At 38.2% G+C, this 21,537-nt stretch overlaps 1 protein-coding gene across 1 annotated transcript in view; it reads left to right on the top strand.

The window, feature by feature from the left end:
* Nucleotides 1–1,728: 1,728 nt before the first annotated feature.
* The window catches only part of LOC103586167 (cadherin-like and PC-esterase domain-containing protein 1), a 97,428-nt gene continuing 77,619 nt past the window's right edge, over nt 1,729–21,537 (top strand). The window contains exon 1 of the mRNA XM_008567342.1: nt 1,729–2,550. Within this exon, the coding sequence (XP_008565564.1) occupies nt 2,302–2,550 (249 nt within the window). The 5' untranslated portion in view covers nt 1,729–2,301. The remainder of the gene's footprint in view (nt 2,551–21,537) is intronic.

Here is a 21,537-nt window from a genome sequence, read left to right on the forward strand (position 1 = left end):
TTTCTCCTGTAGTCAACAATTTAATGCATAAAAATGACCCTTTAGATTCCTCAAACTCCTCGTTTTTCCAGACTCGTTACGTAAATAGAACTGCCTGCCTATTCCTTCTCACCCAGTAAACATCTTTGTCACACCCTGGGTTTCATCAGCACAGGAACCATTCCAATTTACAGATACAATAATTCCTATTATCTCTCCAATCACATAGCATTCACTAAAACTTTATGCCCAGAAACAGTATTGTTTAGCCATTTCCTCTTAAAACTCTCTTGGCTTCTAAACGTCAAGAGCTGCTTCATTTTTCACTTCTTGTTAATTTGTCATGGGATTGAGGACTCTGAATCTATAAATCAAATAATATTAGACTCACTGGAAGGGATGCATGCAAGGACTTGGGATAAATCTAAAATAGTTTCTTACAAGCAAGAACTCCAGATGCCCATTTCTCTGAATCTACAACAGCTGGGCACCCCTAGGGGGAGCTCCGTCTCACAAAATGTAAGCTACTGACAGTAGCGGGCTATGGGATGGGCTCACTCTAGGGGTGTGGCCTCGCTGGAGAATCTCGGTCCACAAGAACGACTTTGACTTAGAAACAAGTTAGGTTGTAGCCTTTGAAGAATGTCTGCTATGAGTCTAAGCCAGTCCTTGGTACCCAGAGTTCGCAAAGCAAGGACTGGGAGAGAGAGCAACATGCGCAAGACGGATTTCCTTTCCCCTTAACGCTCCCTCGGCTGACCCAGCAAAAGTGGACGGAGTTTGCAGAATTGCACTACTAGCAGTGTCCTTGTGACCATCCGTATAGAATTGAACTGAGCTGAATTCTGGACAAAGCCCGCTGTGTGCCCCTTTCTGCTGGACAAAAGTTTTCCCCATCACCTGCAACAATCTACTTACTTTAAGAGCAAAGTGTCAGGCGGATAGCCTTTGGAAGACCCAGCTATCAGTCCAGGAATGGAGTAATAATAACTGTGATTTGAGTTCGGTCCTAAAGCAGAGAGACGACTTCGAGTTATCATGGTGCGTACAGCAGGGTTTCCTCATCTGAGGTCCAGACAGTGCTTTCACCCTCTTATCCTCATAAGAGTAACCACAATTCCCTCGAGTGAAGAACCCCTCCATTCACTTCTGGAGTCTGCTTTAGAATCACCCTCGACCTTTGCCATCAATTGACTAAGGGCTACTTGTTTTTCCAACGCTGTGTTAGGAAAAAGAAATTCCCCAGGGGACCAGACATCAACTATGTTTCTAAATTCTGCCGCTCTGGTCGGCAGCCCCACTTCAGGGGAAATGAACACGGCTGTTTGCCGTGTGTGGAAGCCCCCCGTTTCCGATCCAGAGCTGACGGCGCGGCTCGGGCTGCCCCCGAGGGCCGGAGGAGCCCCGGGCTTTGGCTCCGCCCCGCTGGGCCCGGCTGGGTGGCCGAGGTCCCCGGGCTCCCGGCCGGGTGTGCAGCAGACGCGTGCGTGCGTGTCCGTGTGGGTGAGGTGAACTGGAGTCACACGGCTGCGTGTCTCCTTCTGAGTGGTTTTGATCGGCAGCCCATTAGGGGATCATGGAAACTTTTTTTCTGGCTGCAAGGATAAAAACTGAGTAAGTACACAGAACTTTGAACTTGAAACGGAATGAAACAAATACAAGCAAAACCCTGACATACCGTGTCCATTCAAACCGCTTGTTCCCCTTTTATGTTAAAAGCCGTGAATGCTTACAGCAAAGTGGCCATTTAACACTGAACGAAGGGAAGCAGTTCAGACGCATAAAAGGCCGAAAGCAGGACTGCTTTAAGATCGGGCGAAAAATGAGGCACCGCTAAGGCCACCTGGCCCGCGCCCAGCTGTGCTGCAGGCGCTCTCGGCTCTACCCACTGCTCTGCAGACTCCAGGTTTACTCTGCTGCTGCTTTCTCTTTTCCTATACGCTGAGGCAGAGTCGGGACTCCTTTTCTGTGAGTTTAAGGATGTTGTGAAAATAAGGCATCGCCGGAAGCAACGGTTTGACAGCCTGGGGTACTCTCAGGTTATGCGTTACAACTATTATTATTTTGATGTCTTTTTTTAACCCAGGTCAGGCACTGTTTGCAGTCATCCATGGAAGGGCTCTTATTAACCGCCTCAGACTTTTGGGACCTATGATTCTTTGGCAGGACCCTTCGGAAAGTTCTCAAACGGAGATGGAGCAAACTTGACTGAAGTCGTGGAAAAAGAAGACGGATTTGTATTTTTCATGCTGACAAAAAAAAAAATAGCTGCTATGACTTTTCTGTCAACGTGGACAGGGGCCAAGTGAAGCTGAGCTGGTCATGTTCTGTCGCCCAGTGTCCCTTTGTCGTCGGCGATTTTGCCCCCGGCCCTTCTTGGTGGGCTTGGTGGTGGCAATCTGTCTCTTCTACCAGACCCTGACACTCCGAGGGACGAGGAAGCTCACAGCCAATGTCCCTGGGACTGCCGCCCCCACACTCACTGAAACCCAGGCAAGTGGATGCAAGAAAGGATTCTCCCTGGACAGACAGTGCTTCCTTCTCTCCAGTAATGCACAGGAAATCAGAAAGGTAAGACTCTCCTAAGCTTAACTGAAACCATTTCTGCAAAGACAGCAATCTGCCTCTCTCTGTCGTTTCTGTAAAACTAAAATTAACTTTCATGAGGTCTGAAAGGGATCCAGAGTATAAACAGCCCAGAGTGACCTGATGACAGGGAAACACATTATTACATAAGCTGCAACCCTTATATTTACTTCTGGAAAGTTTGGGCCATTATTTTATCTGTTAGCATTTCACTTCATTTTAGCAGAATTAAATGGACAGTTTGGAGAAATGGTGACTGATGTGATTTTTTAAAAAAATATTAGGAATCTAAAAGATTTGAGGATTTACAGTTCAGAAACATCAAAGATTCAAAAATTTGATAAACATTGTGTCCCTTTCCTCAAGGCAGTCAGTATGAGTGCTTAGACCATTCCAGACCCAACGATACTCCAAAATTCCATTTTAAAACTGTGTTCATTATTTATTGGCGATCATATTTCTAAAGCAAATATTTATTTCTGAAGCACTTAAAAGAATACGTTTCTTCAAAACAATTGACGCACTGTGTTTTATTGTTTATAGAATTAAGGAAATAGAGACTATTCCATACTGATCCTATTCAGGTTAACTTCACTAATCTTACTTGTCAAGTGTTGAAAAAAAACACAAAATACAAAAAACACGCTGAGTTTCTATTTTAATATACCACTCTGTTTATGCCTGTCGGTAAAATGATGACCTTTAAAACCATACTGTAAGAAAGAAAAAGAAAAAGGAAAAAAAAAAAAAACTACAAACAAAAAAACATGGTGACAAAGTCACTGAATTCTATGCTACAGCAAGTAGTACCATAGTAAGATAATTTGGGAATTTATGAGTAGTATCTTTTATCTACAATAGATTTAGGTAGAGCTTATAATTCTGGTTATCGTTCAGAGAATTATCTTGAAAAACCAGCACTACTGCTACCATTATTACCAACACCTCCAGTGCCACCATCATCTTGTTTAAAAAACTCTTTTATTTATTTCATTTCAGAATCATAACACTGTGAGATAAGTATAGTAGGTATGATTGTCATTACTTCATGGATAAGATGACTGACACTGAAAGATGTTTAGGTAGGCCACGTGGCCAGCATTATGATAAGGTGCTGTCACAGAAAAATAGAAATCCATCTGCTAGGATCCTACTGTAAGACTGATGCTCTAAACAAAAGTAAAATCAAAGCTCTCATAATAATTGTTGACACCACAACTATAAGAACTTATCGAAATACAAAATAATATTAGATTAAAACAAAGAAACTTTGAAAACTTTTAAATGAGTGACTTCATTTGTTATCAATAATGTTAAGATACATCTTGACCGAGAAATATCTTTCAGCAAAGAATAGCAGATAGTATGACTGGAAACACTTTAAGAAGAAACTTCAGCTGAAAGTGCGAGTCAATTTTTAGATGCTATAAAGTAATTAAAATATATGTATTTTTTGTTCACTCATATTAGCATTAATTCTTATTTGCATTTTTTCTTTCTTTCAATACATCGAATTTATGATGGAGGTAAATTATGACTTGTGCAGTCACTTCTTGTTAGTTTTTAATATTGATAAATACAATTTCTTTAAAAATAGTTGAGATAGTATTGCTTTTAAGTGCCTAAATCTTTTACTTAGAACGTTGGACAAAAAGATTTTGTTCATTAACTTACAGCTTTTCTTACTCCCCTACTTACCTGTATGCAATTCCTGCTTTGTTGGTAGTTACGGCATGTATTAACTGTTGTTTGTCAACTGTCATAGAAAATTCCATTTCAACTTTCAATCTCCTGTTACTTATAAATCATCAGAAACTTATTGGCTACCAGTGTAAAATATTTACTCTATAATTTTCTTCACCCAAAATGCCAAACACATGATGATTTTAGTTACCAAATGATTCATAGTCTTAAATATTTTAACCATAAGCAAGATTCTAAATTCACAATTGTAGTCTGGAAAACTGAATATGAAAACTGAATCCCAAACATTAGCCATGTGCCTCCATTTTTAATCTGTGGCAGCCACTGGTTTAGAGCCAATTTTTATTTGAGATGGGAAGAAAGCTAGGACGAAAGTATCATGTAGACATTAGCTAAAACCGGATACAATTAATTCTACTTGTAATATATGTTCCAAAAAGGAATCTAATAATAATCCAGTTTTAAATGACTACATATTCTTTCAGATAGCTAAATTGAAGTAAGAAATTTACTTCAACATACAGTATAGCCCATTCTCAAAATAGTTACTTAAGGAGTTCATTAAAAAAAAAAAAATTGATGAGATGAGATGCTATGTAGTTTTCATAAAGACTTAGAATTAGCTTTTAGGTATTTTATAGAAGTAGCATTTTTTTCTATCTAAAAATTTTGGATTTTTTATTACTTTTATTGGCAAACCAAAATATTTGTGTTATTAGAGCTTTCCCTTACTTGAGTCCATTCATCTTTGCTAGAAGTGTTCTTTAAAGTTACTTAAAACAGCTGGTTTTGAACTATGGTTCATGGATTCCAGAATCTATTTGGATGTATAAAATGATTATAAACCCCCCAAATTTTATGCAAAAAGTTGTATGTATGTGTATGTGCAGATCTCTGGAAAAAAATTATTGATTTCTGTTCGATATTCAGAACTAAATACATGCTAAAACCCACTAAAAATAATTAACAACCAGTGTATTTAAATATTAAACTAACTGCCTATCAGAATGTGTAAATTGATTCTGAATTTATAAACCTAAAACGAAAAAAACTTAAAGAACTGTTAAAAGAACTGTTTCAGGAAATGTCATGGTGTCTGCAAGGATAAACATTCAGAAACCAAAGTGTACTCACTGAGTATTTATCAAATCAGAGTTTTCATTCATTGATGAGTAAGTGATAAGTATTTCCCAGTCTTTTTGGTTGCAGTTGTTTCCAAAAGACCTTCTGTGTTTTATCAGCCCAGTGACAGAGAGTTCTGTAGTAGCAAATATTTGAAGGTGGGTAACTTTGTCTATACACCTTTACAATTGGGATCTGGTTCATGTCTAAAGCTCTTTTCAGTACTGATTGAGACCATGGTATAGTATATGCCAACTTTCCATAGTGAGGAAGTACTCTCCCTCTTTCTGGCCAAATTTTAATTCATTTTTCCATTTGAATGTTCCAAAGGGCCTTGCTAAGCAGATGTACTTTTGTCATTTCTTCTGGGTTTTCTCCCAACTTTAGTTGTTTGAATGTTGTCTGATAATCTGCCAAGTCTTAAAATTATTTTGATTTAGTATATAAACATAGTTGTGTTGTCTTCACTGAAGTAGGTCACTCAGTAGATTTATCTATTTTCATGGAATTAACACTTTAACATTTCATAATACAGGAAGCACATTAAATTATAAGCAGGCACAATGGAGGAAAATCTCCTTAGAATGTGCTCCTTTAATGGAAACTTTGCTATTTGGGGAATACATTTATACTCACCATGGCCATGTGTTTCTGATTATCTCCTGTTGATGGCTCCACAATGAGAACTACTATTTTTTTTGACTGTTGCTTGACTGTTCATTTTCCATTTCTTCTTGACTCTTCCTTCTCTTTCAGAGACTATTATATGTGACTTCTACTCTCTCCAAGATCCAAACACAGCCCAAGGCCAATAAGTGAATGTTCTCATTAAACATATCAAATTCATTTCTAACAGTAAATAATATATTTAACATTTGAAAATTTCTTAAAAATTACTTTTGTAGCCCAGGTTTTCTAGAAACAGAGCCTGAGGCAATCACTTACCTGCTAACACTTTACTGGAGAATGCAATCTCACGGATACAAGAGTGGGGAAGAAAAAAGGTGAAGGAGAGAGAGCAAACCAGAGGGGCTGTCTTCAACTACCCCCTCTCAGAACTGGCATTGGAGGAAAGGGGCAGGAAGGACAAGCAATTTATCTCCTGATAGCCTCCTCTCCATCTTTTTGTTGGTTGGAGTCTATCCCATGCTACTTACAGGCAGTGTCACTTGCATTCTGAGGGCAGCCATGGGGGAAGCCAGAACTTTGGTGGATGTCCTGCAGGTGCAAAGGTGAGGTGGTTCCTCCTTTTCAAACAGTGCTGTGAGTAAGAGCTCCCAGGTCTGCAGTGGCAGAGGTGGTGAAACCAGTGTCCATAGCTTTATGATCACAACAGTGGCCTGAGGAATGCCCACCAGAAGGGTAGAGGAGGAAAGGTGATCTAGTAACTACTGATACAGTAGTGGTGATAATTTTGCTTTCTAAAAATCCACCAAAAATGTGTAAGTGTGCTCTCACTCTTGGAAAATGGCCTCCCTTTCTTTAAATAAAAATTTTGTAATTATCTCACTGAGAAGCCTCCTCTTTAAATGAAAAACAACAACAACATAAAACTCACTTCATTTTTACCCTTTCTTCTCCTGATCCTTTTCATTCATTCTTTCTTTCATTTTATCATTCATTTAGTAAATATTTATTGAGCAATTTGTATGTGCCAGGCTCTTTATGAGATACTAGAGGTACAGAAATAAAAGCCACTGTGAAATAGACAAGTAAATTAACAGTGCTAGAAAACTGATAATGACATGACTCCTTTTTGAAAGGTGAGAAGGAGCTAGGGAGGGTAGAGAAAGAAAAAAGTATTACAGGTAGAAAAACCCACACATGCAAAAAAGAAATTACATAGCTTGACACAACTGGATAATTCAAAGTATTTATTATGCAGTGTGTGTGTGTGTGTGTGTGTGTGTGTGTGTGTGTCTTTATGTCTATGTGGCACTGAAGGAAGAAGGAAGGCAAATACATAAGAAAGAAAGTTCACCTGGGTCTTGATGTTAGAAATGTGCACATGATAAGGAGTCTGGATTCTATATGGAACGTAACAGAGAATTCCTGAAGGATGTTAAGCAAAGAATAGCATGAAAAGATTTATATGTTAGAACACTCCAAAGCACCCACTGCAGAACAGACAGGAGCAGAGGAGAGCTGAAGGTAGGGAGACCAGTTAGGATGCTGTTTCAAAATGCCTCTTCTTTGCCAAATCTTACTTTCCGCATATATTCTCGAACACCCCCTTTTTCGACCTTTTCTGGAACTGGCTCCACAGTTACCCTCCATTACTTATAATATTGTCAATTTCAAACCTTTCCAGTAAACCATTTCTTTGGCCAATAAACATGCTTAGAACTGATAAAACAACAATATCCTTTCTCATGCCTGGCAATCTACCTAAGGTAATGTGCTCCCTGTCTCTCTGCTTCCCTTCAGAGAAACTGCAGCTGGTCCTCTGTGCATGCAGTCCCTGGACACCCCACCCGTTTCTTATCTTTGCATTTGGTCTTCTCTACTGAAGCTTCTTTCTCGGTGACCTGCTGACTACCGAATCTAATGGGCTATTTTCAATCCACATTCTTTCTTCCTGAACTTTCTTACACTGTCGGGCAACAACTCTTTCTTGAAACTCCCTTTTTGAATTCCATGATGCAACAGGGTTATTCTCTGACCTCTCTCAATAACTTGTGGTCTCCTTTCAGGGTTCATTTTCTCTCTCTGTCATAAAGATAGACACACCAAAGCTTAGTTCCTTTAATTGTTTTATTCTTTTCCTTGATGAATGTATTAACTTTGCCTGTTGCTCATTTTCAGCTTGGGACATATCACTCATTACCTGCATCCTCAATTTCTGGTTATCTTTTCTAGAATAGTTCACAAAATACAAAAACTCAAATCATTTTCTCTCAAAGTTTTCATGCCCAAATCAATAACCCCTCTTGACCTCTCTACTCCCATGAGTAGGTGAATAGGACCGAGTCCTGCCCACATTCCCCATCCTACCCCCGTTCTCCTGGATGCATAGGTTAAACCTTGGGTCATCACTGATATTTCTTGTTTCTTTCCCACACTTTGTCTCTCGCCAAAGCCATCTGGCCTGGCTCCCTATCAAATCTGAGGCCTGCCACTGAGCCACATGGCCAACTCCAAATTAGAAAGGCCACAACATTTTTCATGTTTCTTTCTTTTCTTTAAAAATATACTCTTAAGTTTTTTTTTCCTTTTTGTCTTTTTTCGTGACCGGCAACGGATCGCAACCCTCAGTGTCACGCCTGTACCAGACCGGGACCGGCAACGGGATCGCAACCCTCGGTGTTGCGCCTGCATCTCGCTCAGCCAGTGAGTGGCCGGTCTGTATGTGGGATCCGAACCCTCAGCGGGAGCGCCGCCGCGCTCCCAAGCGGCGCACTGTAGCAGTGCGCCACCGGGCCGGCCCTCTCTTAAATTTTTTAAATTGTGGTGAAAAACACCTAATATAAAATTTACCCTCTTAAGCATTTTTAGTGTACAGTTCGGTAGCATTAACCATATTTACCTGATTGTGTAAAGGCCACAGCATTCTGCCTATTCAACTCAACTCGTATGTTGCCTCCCAGTCTGTTCTCCAACTCCTTGGCTTCTGGCCATACCTAGATTTCCTCTTTGTGGTTATATACTGCCTTTAGATGTGGTACCTCTTTTCTGACTCTGACTTCTGATTTCTCTCTGAGTTCATGATGCACATTTAGTGCTTTATTATACTGAGTAATTTAGTAAATAACATTTTGGCACAAGCCTTTATGACTGGTATAAAGTGGGATTTTTCCCGAGTCCCCCAAATGAGTCCAGATAAAAGCTAATCAGATTCCAAAATCTTAAAGTCTACTTTTATAATCTCAGTGCTGTGTCCTCATTGCCACTTACCAAGACTATTTTGATATAAACTAGACTAGTCATCCCTCCAGTTGCCGGCACATTCTATGCTATGTATGCACAACACCTATATTATCTCTGCTGAAAAGTCTTCAGTAGTTGTAATGTCGAGCCTGCTAAATTTAGTAGAAACACACACACCAGCACGTCCCAACATGCTTTTCTAGTCTCATCCCCTTACTCTGCCTCTATATGTAATCAATAGACCACCCAAAAACCCTATTCTCCAAATGCCAACCTCTCTACTTCTGTCTGGAGTCTCCTGCGGGGAGTCTGCCCTGGTGAACGCCTCTAGAAATCTTCACAATTATTCTTAAAGCATTCTGAAACCTATGAAATTTCACCTCCTCCATTGTGGCAGCTCTTCTCTCCATAAGTAAATGCGTGCTTAAACATCCTTAATAAAATTTATTTTTCATTGTAACTGCTTAAAAGTGAAGGGACATTAGAATGCTAGAACTAGAAATATGTTAGAGATCATTAGGCTCAACTCTTTCATTAGTGAGGAAAATGAAAGTCACAGAAGGAAAGTGCCTGTTAAAGTAACACATCAAGTTGATAGGGAGGACAGGATTGGACTGAGACCTGTGCTCTTTCTAACTATTTCCATTCCATCCTCATATATTATTTTTACTCATTGCTATTATGGATTGAATTGCATCCTCTCAAAAATATATGCTGGAGTTTCCCTAGCCTGATAGAAAGCAGGAGCATCTGCAGGGACCTAGGCAGGAGTTACAGGCACCCTCACTTGCCTGACAGAAAGCAGGAGAATGCTGCAAACACCACTTCCACAGAGGAGGTCCACTACACTAAGTGCCACAGCCACTGCTGCCACAAGGGCAGCTTGCCAACACAGTAGCAGTCATGGCCACCATTCATGTGGCCCATCACCCATTTGAATGCATTGATACAAGGAGTCACCAGTGAAACCTAGAAAAAGAGGAGGAAGGCTGTCTCTTCAAAATCCACTCCAGAGTGATACAAGAAACAACTCCTCTACCAGATGAACAGACATCACTATAGCGATACTAGAAATATGAAAAAATAAGAAAATATGACACCACCAAAGGAATACAGTAATTCCCAAGTACAAGACCTCATAGAGCAGAAAACCCTTGAAATGACTGAAAAGAAATTCTGAGAAACAACCTTAAGGAAACACAATGAAATATGAGAAGACTCAGTTAGACAGCACAATGAAATGAGTAAAAATATACAAGATATAAAGGAGGAAATTTACAAAGAGTCATTGAATGAAATAACAAATACAACAGAGAGCTTAAGCAGCAGTTTAGAGCAAGAAGAAGAAAGAATTTCTGTTCTCAAACATGGTCTTTTTGAAATAACCCTGGTGGACCAAAAAAAAAAAAGGATTAAAAAAAGAAGAAAATCTAAGAGAGCTAGCAGACAACCTTAAGTGCACAAACATCTGAATCATGGGTGTTCTAGGATGGGAGGAAAAAGGAGAAGGCATTGAAAACCTAGTCAATTGCAAAATAATGGAAAACTTCCCAGGTATAGGGAGAGACACAGACATTCAGGTCCAGGAGGCTCAAAGATCCTCAAACAGATTCAATTCAAAATATCCTCTCTGAGACACATTATAGTCAAACTGGCAAAGCTCAAAGACAGAGAATACTAAAAGCAGCAAGAATAAAAACACCAACTCACCTATAAGTGAGCCCCCATCAGACTAACAGCAGCCTTCTCAACAGAAACTCTACAGGTCAGAAGAAAATAAGATGATATATTCAAAATACTAAAACAGAAAAATTGCCAGCCAGGAATACTATACCTAGCAAGGCTATCCTTCAGAAATGAGGAAGAAATAGCATATTTCCGAAACAAAAACTTCAGGAGTTCACCACCACAGACCAACCCTGGAAGAAGTCCTCAAGGGAGTCCTGCATCTAGAATATGAAAAATGATAATCACTTCCATGAATACACAAAAATGAACAAAGCCCATTGGTAGAACAAAAATGAAAAGAAGACAGAGAAAGAAACTAAATCTTATACTTAAAAACTAACAAACATGTAAGACAAACAATAAAAATGGAAGAACAGAACAAAATATTTAAAGCATACAAGTGAAAACTGATAAAATGCCAAGAGTAAGACAATACCTTTCAATAACAATCCTAAATGTAAATGGACTAAACTCCACACTCAAAAGACAGAGACTGACTGATTGGGTTAAAAAGCTAGACCCAACTATATGCTGCCTTCAAGAGATTCATCTCACTTGTGAAGACACACACAGACTAATAGTGAAGGGATAAAAAGAGATATACCACATAAATGGAAACCAAAAATGAGCAAGAGTAGCTATTCTTATATCAGACAAAATAGACTTTAAACTAAAAACCATAAAAAGAGACAAGGAAGGCCATTATATGAAGATTTAGGTCCACCAAGAAGATGTAACAATCATAAATATATATGCACGCAACACTGGAGCACCCTGATATATAAAGCCAGCACTATTAGACCTAAAGAAATAGAAACCAGTACAATAATAACTGGGGCCCTGAACTCCCCTCTCTTAGTATTGGACAGATCATCCCGGTACCAAATCAACAGAGAAACACAGGATTTAAAGTAGGCTTTTGACCAATTGGATTTGGCAGATATCTACAGAATGTCTCATCCAACAACTATTAAATATATATTCTTCTCTTTAGCACATGAAACATTCTCCAGGATAGACCACATGTTAGCTCACAAATCAAGTCTCAAAAAATTTTTTAAAAAGTTGAAATCATTTTAAGTATCTTTTCAGACTACAATGGATTAAAACTAGAAATAAATAACAAGTGAAACTCTGGAAACTATACCAATACATGGAAATTAAATAACATGCTTCTGAATGCCCTATGGGTCCAAGAAGAAATTAAACAGGAAATTAAAAAAAAATTCTTGAAATTAATGAAAATAAGGACACATCATACCAAAACCTGTGCGATACAGCACAAGCAGTACTAAGAAGGAAATTTATTGCAATAAATGCTTACATCAAAAGAATAAAAAGATTTTAAATAAACAACCTAACACTACACCTCAAAGCATTGGAAAAACAAGAACAATCCAATCCCCAAATTAGTAGGTGGAAAGAAATAATTAAGATCAGTGCAGAACTGAATGAAAGAGAGACCCCCAAAAAGTATACAAAAGATTAATGACACAAAAGCTTGGTTGTTTGAGAAGATAAACAAAATAGACAAACCATTAGCTAGGTTGATTAAAAAAAAGAACAGAGAAGACCTAAATAACAAAAATCAGAAATGAAAAAGGAGACATTACAACTGATTCCACAGAAATACAAAAAGTGCTTAGAGACTATTATAACCAAGTAAACAACAATAAATTTGACAACCTGAAGGAAATGGATAAATTTCTGGACACAACAAACTCCCAAGACTTAATCAAGAAGAAATAGACAACCTGAACAGACCAATAACAAGCAATGACTTTGAAGCAGTAATCAGCAGTCTTCCAACAAAGAAAAGCCCAGGACTGAATGGCTTTACTGCTAAATTTTATGAAACTTTTAAAGAGGAATTAATGCCAACTTTCTTCAAACTATTCAAAAAAATTGAAATAGAGGCCATTCTCCCATATTCATTTTATAATGCCAACATCACCCTGATACCCAAACCACACTAACATGCAAAAAAGAGAAAACTACTAATGGTCATGCTGCTAGTATTGATCTGGCCATCATATCTTGGACACAAGTGGTAATGGTCAGCTTTGTAAACCATGAATATTCATAACCAATAAAAAAAATAGAAAACTACTGGCCAATATCTTTCATGAATATAGATTCAAACATCCTCAACAAAATAGCAATCAGAATAAAGCAACAGAAAAGTTATATACCATGATCAATGAGATCCATGACAGGGATACAAGGATGATTCAACATATGCAGGTCAATAAATGTGTGATACAAACCAGATGATTAACTCAATAGACACAGAAAAAGCTTTAGACAAAATTCGACATCCTTTCATGATACAAACTCAGCAAATTAGGTATAGAAAGAAAATATTTCAACACAATAAAAGCAATATACTACAAAAACATCAACCCACATACTTACAGCTAACTTATTTTTGACAAAGTAACAAGAACATACATTGGGTAAAAGACTGCCTCTTCAATAAACAGTGCTGGGAAAACAAGACATCCATATGTAGAAGAATGAAACTAGGCCTGTACTGCTCACCATATACCAAAATGAACTCAAAATTGATTGCAGACTTAAATATAAGATCTAAAACTATAAAATTCCTAAAAGAAAACATAGGGGAAACACTTCAGGAATTAGGACTGGCTGAAGACTTTATGAATAAGACCCCAAAAGCACAGGCAACAACAACAACAACAAAAAACCCAAATGGGATTATATCAAACTAAAAAGCTTCTTCATAGCAAAAGAAACAATTAACAGAGAAAAAATACAACCTATACAATGGTAAAAAATATTTTCAAGCTATGCATTTGACAAGGATTAATATTCAGAATATACAAGAAACTCAAAAAACTAAACAGTAAAACAACAAGTAATATAATTTAAAAATGGGCAAAGGAGCTAAACAGGCATTTCTTGAAGGAAGATATACTAAGGGCCAACAAAAATATAAGAAAATGCTCAACGTTGCTAATCATCAGGGAAATGCAAATCACAACTACTTTGAGATGTCATTTCCTACCAGTTAGACTAGACGTAATCAAAAAGACAGAAAATAACAAATGCTGACGAGGAAGTAGAAAAACAAGAACCCTCCTATACTGTTGGTTTAATGTTGTAACTGTAAATTAGTGCAGCAGCCATTACAGAACACTGTATGGAGGTTTCTCAAACAACTACAAAAAGAACTGCCATACAATCCAGCAATTCCACTGCTGGGTGTATACCCAAAGGAATGGAAATCATCATGTCAAAGGGATACCTGCACTCCCATGTTTATTGCAGCTCTATTCACAATAGCCAAAAGGTGGAAGGAACCAAATTAAATGTCCATCATCAGATGACTGGATAAGAAAAATGAGGTATATACACACAATGGAATACTATTCTGCCAATAAAAAAGAACGAAATTCTGTCATTTGCAGCAACATGGATGAACTTAGAAAAAATTATGTTAAGTGAAATAAGCCAGTCACAGAAAGAGAATACTGCATGTCCTCACTCATAAGTGGTAGGTAAAAAACATAAACAAATAAATAAAAAGAAAGAATGGACGAAAGATACAATCACAATAATTCATTGAACTTTCAAAATGATAAAATGGAATTGAGGCCACCAGAGGTGGAAGAGGGGGATGGGGAATGAGGGGAGAAATTGGCAAAGGGCCACAAAAAATGATTATATTGTGTCATGTTAAATATAGTAATTATCCTGATTTGAGCATCACTTATTTCACACAGCTATTGATATTCAATGTTGTACCCCACAGATATGTACAATTATGTTTCAATAAAAAAAGAAAAAAAGATATGTTGGAGTCCTTACCCCAAGGACCTCCTTACCCCTGACCTTTGGAAATAGGGTTGTCACAGATATAATTGGTTAAGATGAGGTCACGCTGGAGTGGAGTGGGCCCCTAACCCAATATGACTGTTGTTCATCTAAGAAGACAGCCGTATGAAGACACAGAGACACACAGGAAGAATGTCATTTGATGACAAAAGCAGAGATTGGAGTTTAGCAGCCGCATGCCAGAGAACACCAAAGATTGACAGCAAACCACTAAGAAGGAGCAAGGAAGGATTCCAGTACAGGTTTCAAAGGGAGCATGGCACTGCTGACAACTTGATTTCAGGCTTCTAGCCTCTAGAATTGTGAGACAGTAAGTTTCTGTTGTTTTAAGCCACCGAGTTTGTGGTACTTTGTTATGGCAACCCTAGGAAACTAATAAAATTGGAAAGGCAAAATGTTAAGCATATGAGCTCTGGAGTCAAATTAATACCATGTGTTGACCTCTCTAGTGTTTAGTTTCTTTATCTGAAAATGGATATATTATCACCTACATCCCAAGGCTAATATGAGGCTTAAATGAAATAAATCATGCAAAGCACTTGAAATGTCTGTCAGGTAGAAAGTATTCAATAAATATTGACTATCAGAATAATTATTACTTAATTTCTTTTAGGACTTACTTATCTCTGTAGTCTCTGTAGACATTAACAAAGTATGCCAGTAATAAATAGCTACTGCAATGAATATAAGTCCTTGGGTAAGGAGTATTTGAGATAAAAGCCTTGTTGAGTTTCTCTCCTTACGCCCCCCCCTGCCCCCCCCCAGCCTCTAAACTGTTGTCTTTTTGCAGTAAATTGAACCCTTAGAATCAAGACTAAACTTAGGTGGTTGTTATGTCACTCCTGCTTATCGGTGGGCATGGTTCTCAGTTTTGCTGAATCTTTTTTTTTTTAAGTCTGAGATGCTGAGATTAACAACATGTTATAGCTGGGGATGTGGAGAGGGGAGTTGGGTGGGGAGTGGAGAAAAGAAGTTAAGATTTTGGACCCTGAATAAGTATATATCTATGTTTTTGTTTATTGTCTATTTCTCTACACAGACTATAAGCTCCTTAAGATCAAAGACTTTATTTGATTTGTTTACTGCTACATCCTAGTGCCAAAACACTATCTGAAACAAAGTGAGCACTGAATAAATATCTAGTCGATGAATGAATAAGTAAAGGAATGATGAATTTGAGGGTCAGAGAAGGCCAACTCTAGAGCAGGAGCCAAGAAATGAGAGGAACTCTGTCTTCTCCCTCTTTTTCTCTTTGCTGAACTCTGAGGTCCTCCCTCCACTTCTTGCTGCACCAATAGCTCTTGAACTCCTTTCTGTCCCATCTTGTGGACTTCTGGCTCATTATAATCATCATGCCATTCTGCTGCGGTGAATTTGCTTCCTCAGTATCCATGATCTCTCCTATGATCTTCAATTCCTTTGTCTCATTGGGATCCTTATCCTAGAAACATTCTTGAGTATCTACCATATTAAAAACAACAAAAATGACAACAACCACTTTTCCGAACCCCTGTGCCTTTCTAATCACTTTCCATTATTCTTGTCCTTTTTGTCATCATCATCTAACCTCTCTGCCAAGGAATTTCCATGTTTTAAACAGCTTGATTCTACTAAAAATTGAGCTTTTCCTTTAACACATTTTTATACATTAATTAAATTTGAAGGTATGGATTTTAAAATTATGCTAATGGAATTTAAATACAGGGGTCTATGTATAGGAGGCTTTTGGGAGATGTTTCTGCATACTAAGAGGTGTGCGACTTTTATGGAACTAGTTTGGCTGCCTGATGAGCATTTAATGCCTGTGGATTTCTCTGAGGTAGTTGATTAGAGCTATGTTAAATTTTTATAATGAAATATGCATATAGGTGAAAAATTGCTCACGTTGAGATAATTTTAAACAAATTCAAACTTGCTTATGTTAGATAAATTTTAATGAAGTCTTGATGAAGTTCATATTTAAACAAGTTATGTTCAATTTCCCATGTATCGAGGAATTAATCATTTATGGGTGTTATTCCCTCTTGTGTTTTCAGGATAGCGGCAATAGCTTCTGCTTCTTTCTCCCTCTGAGTAATTCTGTTTCTTGTACTAATGGAATTGGAGACTCATAGAAGATAAACCTTTGAAACGGAAACCACTAGATACACTGACATTATAAAAAGTGCTTCCTGTTATCAACTTTGAGTCTGTGGCCTTTTGGGGTGAAAGGAATGTTTTGTTTTTGTTTTTCCTTTTAGCTTCCTTTGGTTATTTTTTCTAGGAAGCCATTGTCACTAAAAGGATGAATTCAAGTTCTAAAACAGAATTTATGTTCTCTGACAGAAACTATACTAAAAATGCAAATTTTTAAGTTAAACAATACTTTATCAACTTTTGTACTTTGTGGAAACTTGTTAAAAATGTAAAACTAAGCATTTTGACTTATCATGAATGAAGTTAAAAAAGGAATACAGCAATAAAAGATTAATTGAGTTTGCTATGTATAAGGATCTTAACAAAAAAATTTTATTCAACTTTCAATTAAATTTTCTAATGGACACTAGGGATATTTATGATCCAAAATAACAGATGAACCAAAATAATTATTAAGAATTACACATGGATTTTAAAGTGCAGAATAAGCCTGAACACATGCACCGAAATATAACCACCACTGGCATCTGTATTCCTTAGCTGGTGGCTCTCAGTAGAAATTTCCACCAGTTTGCTTATAGTGTAACCCAATCAGAGCAACTTGGTAAGGGGGAAGCTCTGCAACTCTGCATATTACTGATGAGAATAGACCCAACTATCTCCAGCAAAGCTTTTAATCTCAAACCTGGTAGGTGTATGTATTAAATAAGAAGTCTAATAGATCACAGGAATGTTGTGGAACACATCAGTTCAAATTCCAGGTTATCATTTACTAACTATAGGACCACAGGCAAATTTTACCTAAATTTCTAAACCCTCAGCCTTCTTATCTGAAAAAACGGAACTAACTAAGCCCTATTTGTAAGAACTGAATAAAATCACATGTTTGAAAACATCAAGTGTGGTGGTTGCCCAGAGTCAACGTTCCATAAAGTTGTGTCCTTCCTGCCCCTAAGAAGCTGGGTTTAAGCTCTGACCTCAAAAATAAGCACTCAATATGGGTTATATTACATTTGTTTCAAGAATGCATATATAGTCCATATTGCTGATCCTCACCTATGTGCTTTCTTCATTACACTTTGCACAGGCAAATATTTAAAGCTGTGCTGCTTGTCCAATGGTAGCAGGCCTCGCTTACTTTCTTCTGGATACAGTCAAATGCAAGCACGTTCCACCAGCTTTCCAAGGTTGTACATGATCCTTCCTCTCCTGCTCTCTATTTGCATGTTTGACTGCAAATAGTGGGAATGCAGCACTTCTTCCCTGATTTATAAAATATAAATTATTCGCAAATGTTAATATTTTAATTCTTTTTATAGAAAATTTCTTATAACACACCTCACAGCTGATCTTGACAAATTGAAGCTGCTATCTGCTGCCATGAGCGTATTTTGAGTATACCCCAAAGAGGGATCTGGGATAAAGTGGTCAATTCAGGACGGGAAAGTCAGATGAAGAGAAAAACCTGACAATAGCAAATAATTTATAGGAATAAAATAGAATTTACCTAAACAGTAATATTGCTCCAATGTCCTGATGTTTCTTATTTGTTTTGACATAGGAAAACATGGGTGGTGTCGGGTTGATTGTGTAAACTTCTGGAAACCACCAGAACAACTTGTTAAAGTTTCACGTATCTGAAACAGATTTTTCTGTGTCCAACTCCAGGTGAGAGGGAAATAACCTAGGACTGAAATGAGGAGTCCCAGTTTCAATGACGAAGAGTAAAGTGACCAGGCAAATGACTTTTTTGCATTTAATTTCTCTAGTCTGGGGCCTAGGGATGGCAATCCCTGTCACAGAGAGGCTATGGGATCAAATTAGACACTGTAGCTGAGAGTGCTTTGAAAAACAATAAGATTATAAAAGTCAGGAGAATAAACATTATCATATTCAAAAGAATATCATTAAAATATTCTCATTGTATTTGGTGCCTTTTGGGAAAAGAATGCATATATGAAACATAAATGTGATTACTGAAAATACTTCTTTTCTCATTAAGAAATGAGAGTATAGTGTGCTGTAGTGTTTCAAAATGGCATCAGGAGTCTAAAATTGTGCTGTCACAATTGAGTTTCCTCTTGACGTTTCACTGCTTCTCTAACAAGCAATAGGAAGTATCATAGCATTTCAGTAGCTTCAGCCCTAAGTCTAGTTTTTCCCTAGTGAGAAATCTAGCAATAATTTAGCCAACATGCACAAATGCTTCAGGAAAAAAATAGAACAGGAAATTAACTTTTCTGTAATAGTGCAGGAACTACCTGACCTGAGCACAGTGTCAACCAGAGAGCTGACTTTCGTATTGAGCAGTAAACCTTCCCTACTGGACACACTGAAAGGGCAGAAGTGATTTTGAATGAGTTCCTCTTATTCTTCCCTTTATTATTATCTTCCAGAACCTTTTTTTTCCCCTGAGTGAAGACTGAAAACATAATAATACATATAAAACTTCTTACCACACAAGTCAAACCTACTTATCCTAGTATTTTAGAGCTACATAAGCTATTTTAAAAGCAGATATATTTGGGGCTGAGTTAGTTTTTGGGGGGAGAGTAGATGAGGCTAGGGGAAAAGGAGGTAAGCTTACTATGTGTCCTTTGAGAAACAATAGTTAAAGTTTCTGCTTTAAATAAACTTGTTTTGCTAGAGAGCAGATAAACTGTATTGGTGGAAATATATTCTGTCAGATATGAAAACCTCAAGAAGCTAGAGATGTCTCCTCTTTTTAATATAAATTAGTGGCATCTTAGAAGGAAGCTCATTTTCTGTGATATAAATGAAGTATGCCTCCTTATCCAATGATTTTCACATGATCCTAAACACAATTCTTAACAAAACACTAAACAAAGCAACTAAGCATTTGTAATAATGTTACCACACCCTATGAAGTCTAGCACTAAAAAAAAAATTACTGACAGTTGGCTCGAGACAGAAAACAAGTTTATGCAATTCCTGGAACATAACAGGTCAAATAAATGAATGAATATGTTTATTCTGTGTATCCAATATAGAACTCCCTGTGGTGGTCAGCAGTCCTTGAATTCTCCTTTTGTACTTTCAATCGTGTTCTTAAACTTTGGTTTCCCCAAACAACCTCCCCACCCAGGTCTTCCTCCATTTTAAAGATGTTCTCACCTCCTGCTTTCCTGAGAAGACCAAAGCAATCTGCTGTGTTAGAAGATACGGTTTCTGCTTCAGGCCTGGCCTCTGAGACCTTCTGATGGACGCTTTAAGAATAAACTGGACACCAGGAAGGGAACTTGCTCTTCCAGGAAGCCACAGAAGAAAGCCAAAAGCTACTCTGCAGTACAATCTGTCCCATAAAGGAAGAATTAGAGAGGTTAGGGACTTGAAAATTTGATATTAGTGTTAGATAATGTCTTATTCCTTCCTCTAGAAATAGTGCTTATGTTGTGATATTAGTGGATGTTGCCATTTCCTGCCAATTTTTGACTTTGGAAGTGAGAAGTTGGCTAATACAGTCATACGTCACTTAATGACAGAGATACGTTTTGAGAAATGTGTCGTAGGCATTTCATAGCTGTGCAAACATTATAGCTCGTACTCGCACAAACCTAGATGGTATAGTCTACAGCATGCCTAGGCTATAGGATGTAGACATTGTAGTCTCATGGGACCACCATTGTATATGCAGTCCATCATTGACCAAAACATTGTTATGTGACACATGACTGTATTTAAACATTCTAGAATGAGTATGTAGTCTGGGGAGCTCTAGGCCTTACACTGAAAGGAACACGTGAGGCTGTGTTATGATGTGTTAGTGTTAGTGTTAGTGTGATATTGAAGTGCTGGCAACATGACAGGAACGGGCTGGACTGGGTAGGGCTGCAGAGGGGAAGCATGGGGAAAAGAGTTTTCTCAGGGTTCGATCAGGCTGGGAAAAGTGTTACCCAGGGTCGCCTCCAAGGAGAGCCAAGGTTGTAAATTAGTAATGGCCAGTGAGCAGCTGAAAGAACAAGATGAGGAAGGAGGCCATGGAGAGAGAACAGCTACGAGGGTGCTCAGAGAACACAAGCAAACAGAATGAGTGTGAAAAGGCATTAGTGTGTGCTGATGGAAACGTGGCCCATTTCTTTTGCATGGAGTATGGTGCCTGCATGCTTAGCACTCTTTCCCCCATTCTTCTTAACACTTTGGTCCTCATGTGGATAAGGTAAAGCAGAGTTTTTCTGTGTTTGCCAGGTGTTTGCGTCTATCCTGTGGCACTTCATTCAACAGTAACTGTAGTTGCCCTGTGCTACCCTGGAGATGCAGGGCCACCTGCATGGCACTTGTTGGTTATCCATCCTTAACCATCTCTGCAGTTCCTGGGGGCCCTAGATTTCTGGGGAGACTCCAAATGAGCTGGTTGCTACATGGATGGGAATGCTGAGGGGAGAAGACAGGAGCAAGAGATGCTTTCTGCATGGGATTGACAATGTTAGACACTTGAAGTGGGCTTAGGGATTGATCCTCCTCTCCTACAGGGTATAACTGTGGTGACTGGCTAGGCAGTGGATAAAGAATCTCTTAATCCCCAACCCAGTGCCTAAG

The sequence above is a fragment of the Galeopterus variegatus genome, unplaced genomic scaffold, assembly GCF_000696425.1.
Source record: "Galeopterus variegatus unplaced genomic scaffold, G_variegatus-3.0.2 Scaffold311, whole genome shotgun sequence".
Classification (NCBI taxonomy): domain Eukaryota; kingdom Metazoa; phylum Chordata; class Mammalia; order Dermoptera; family Cynocephalidae; genus Galeopterus; species Galeopterus variegatus.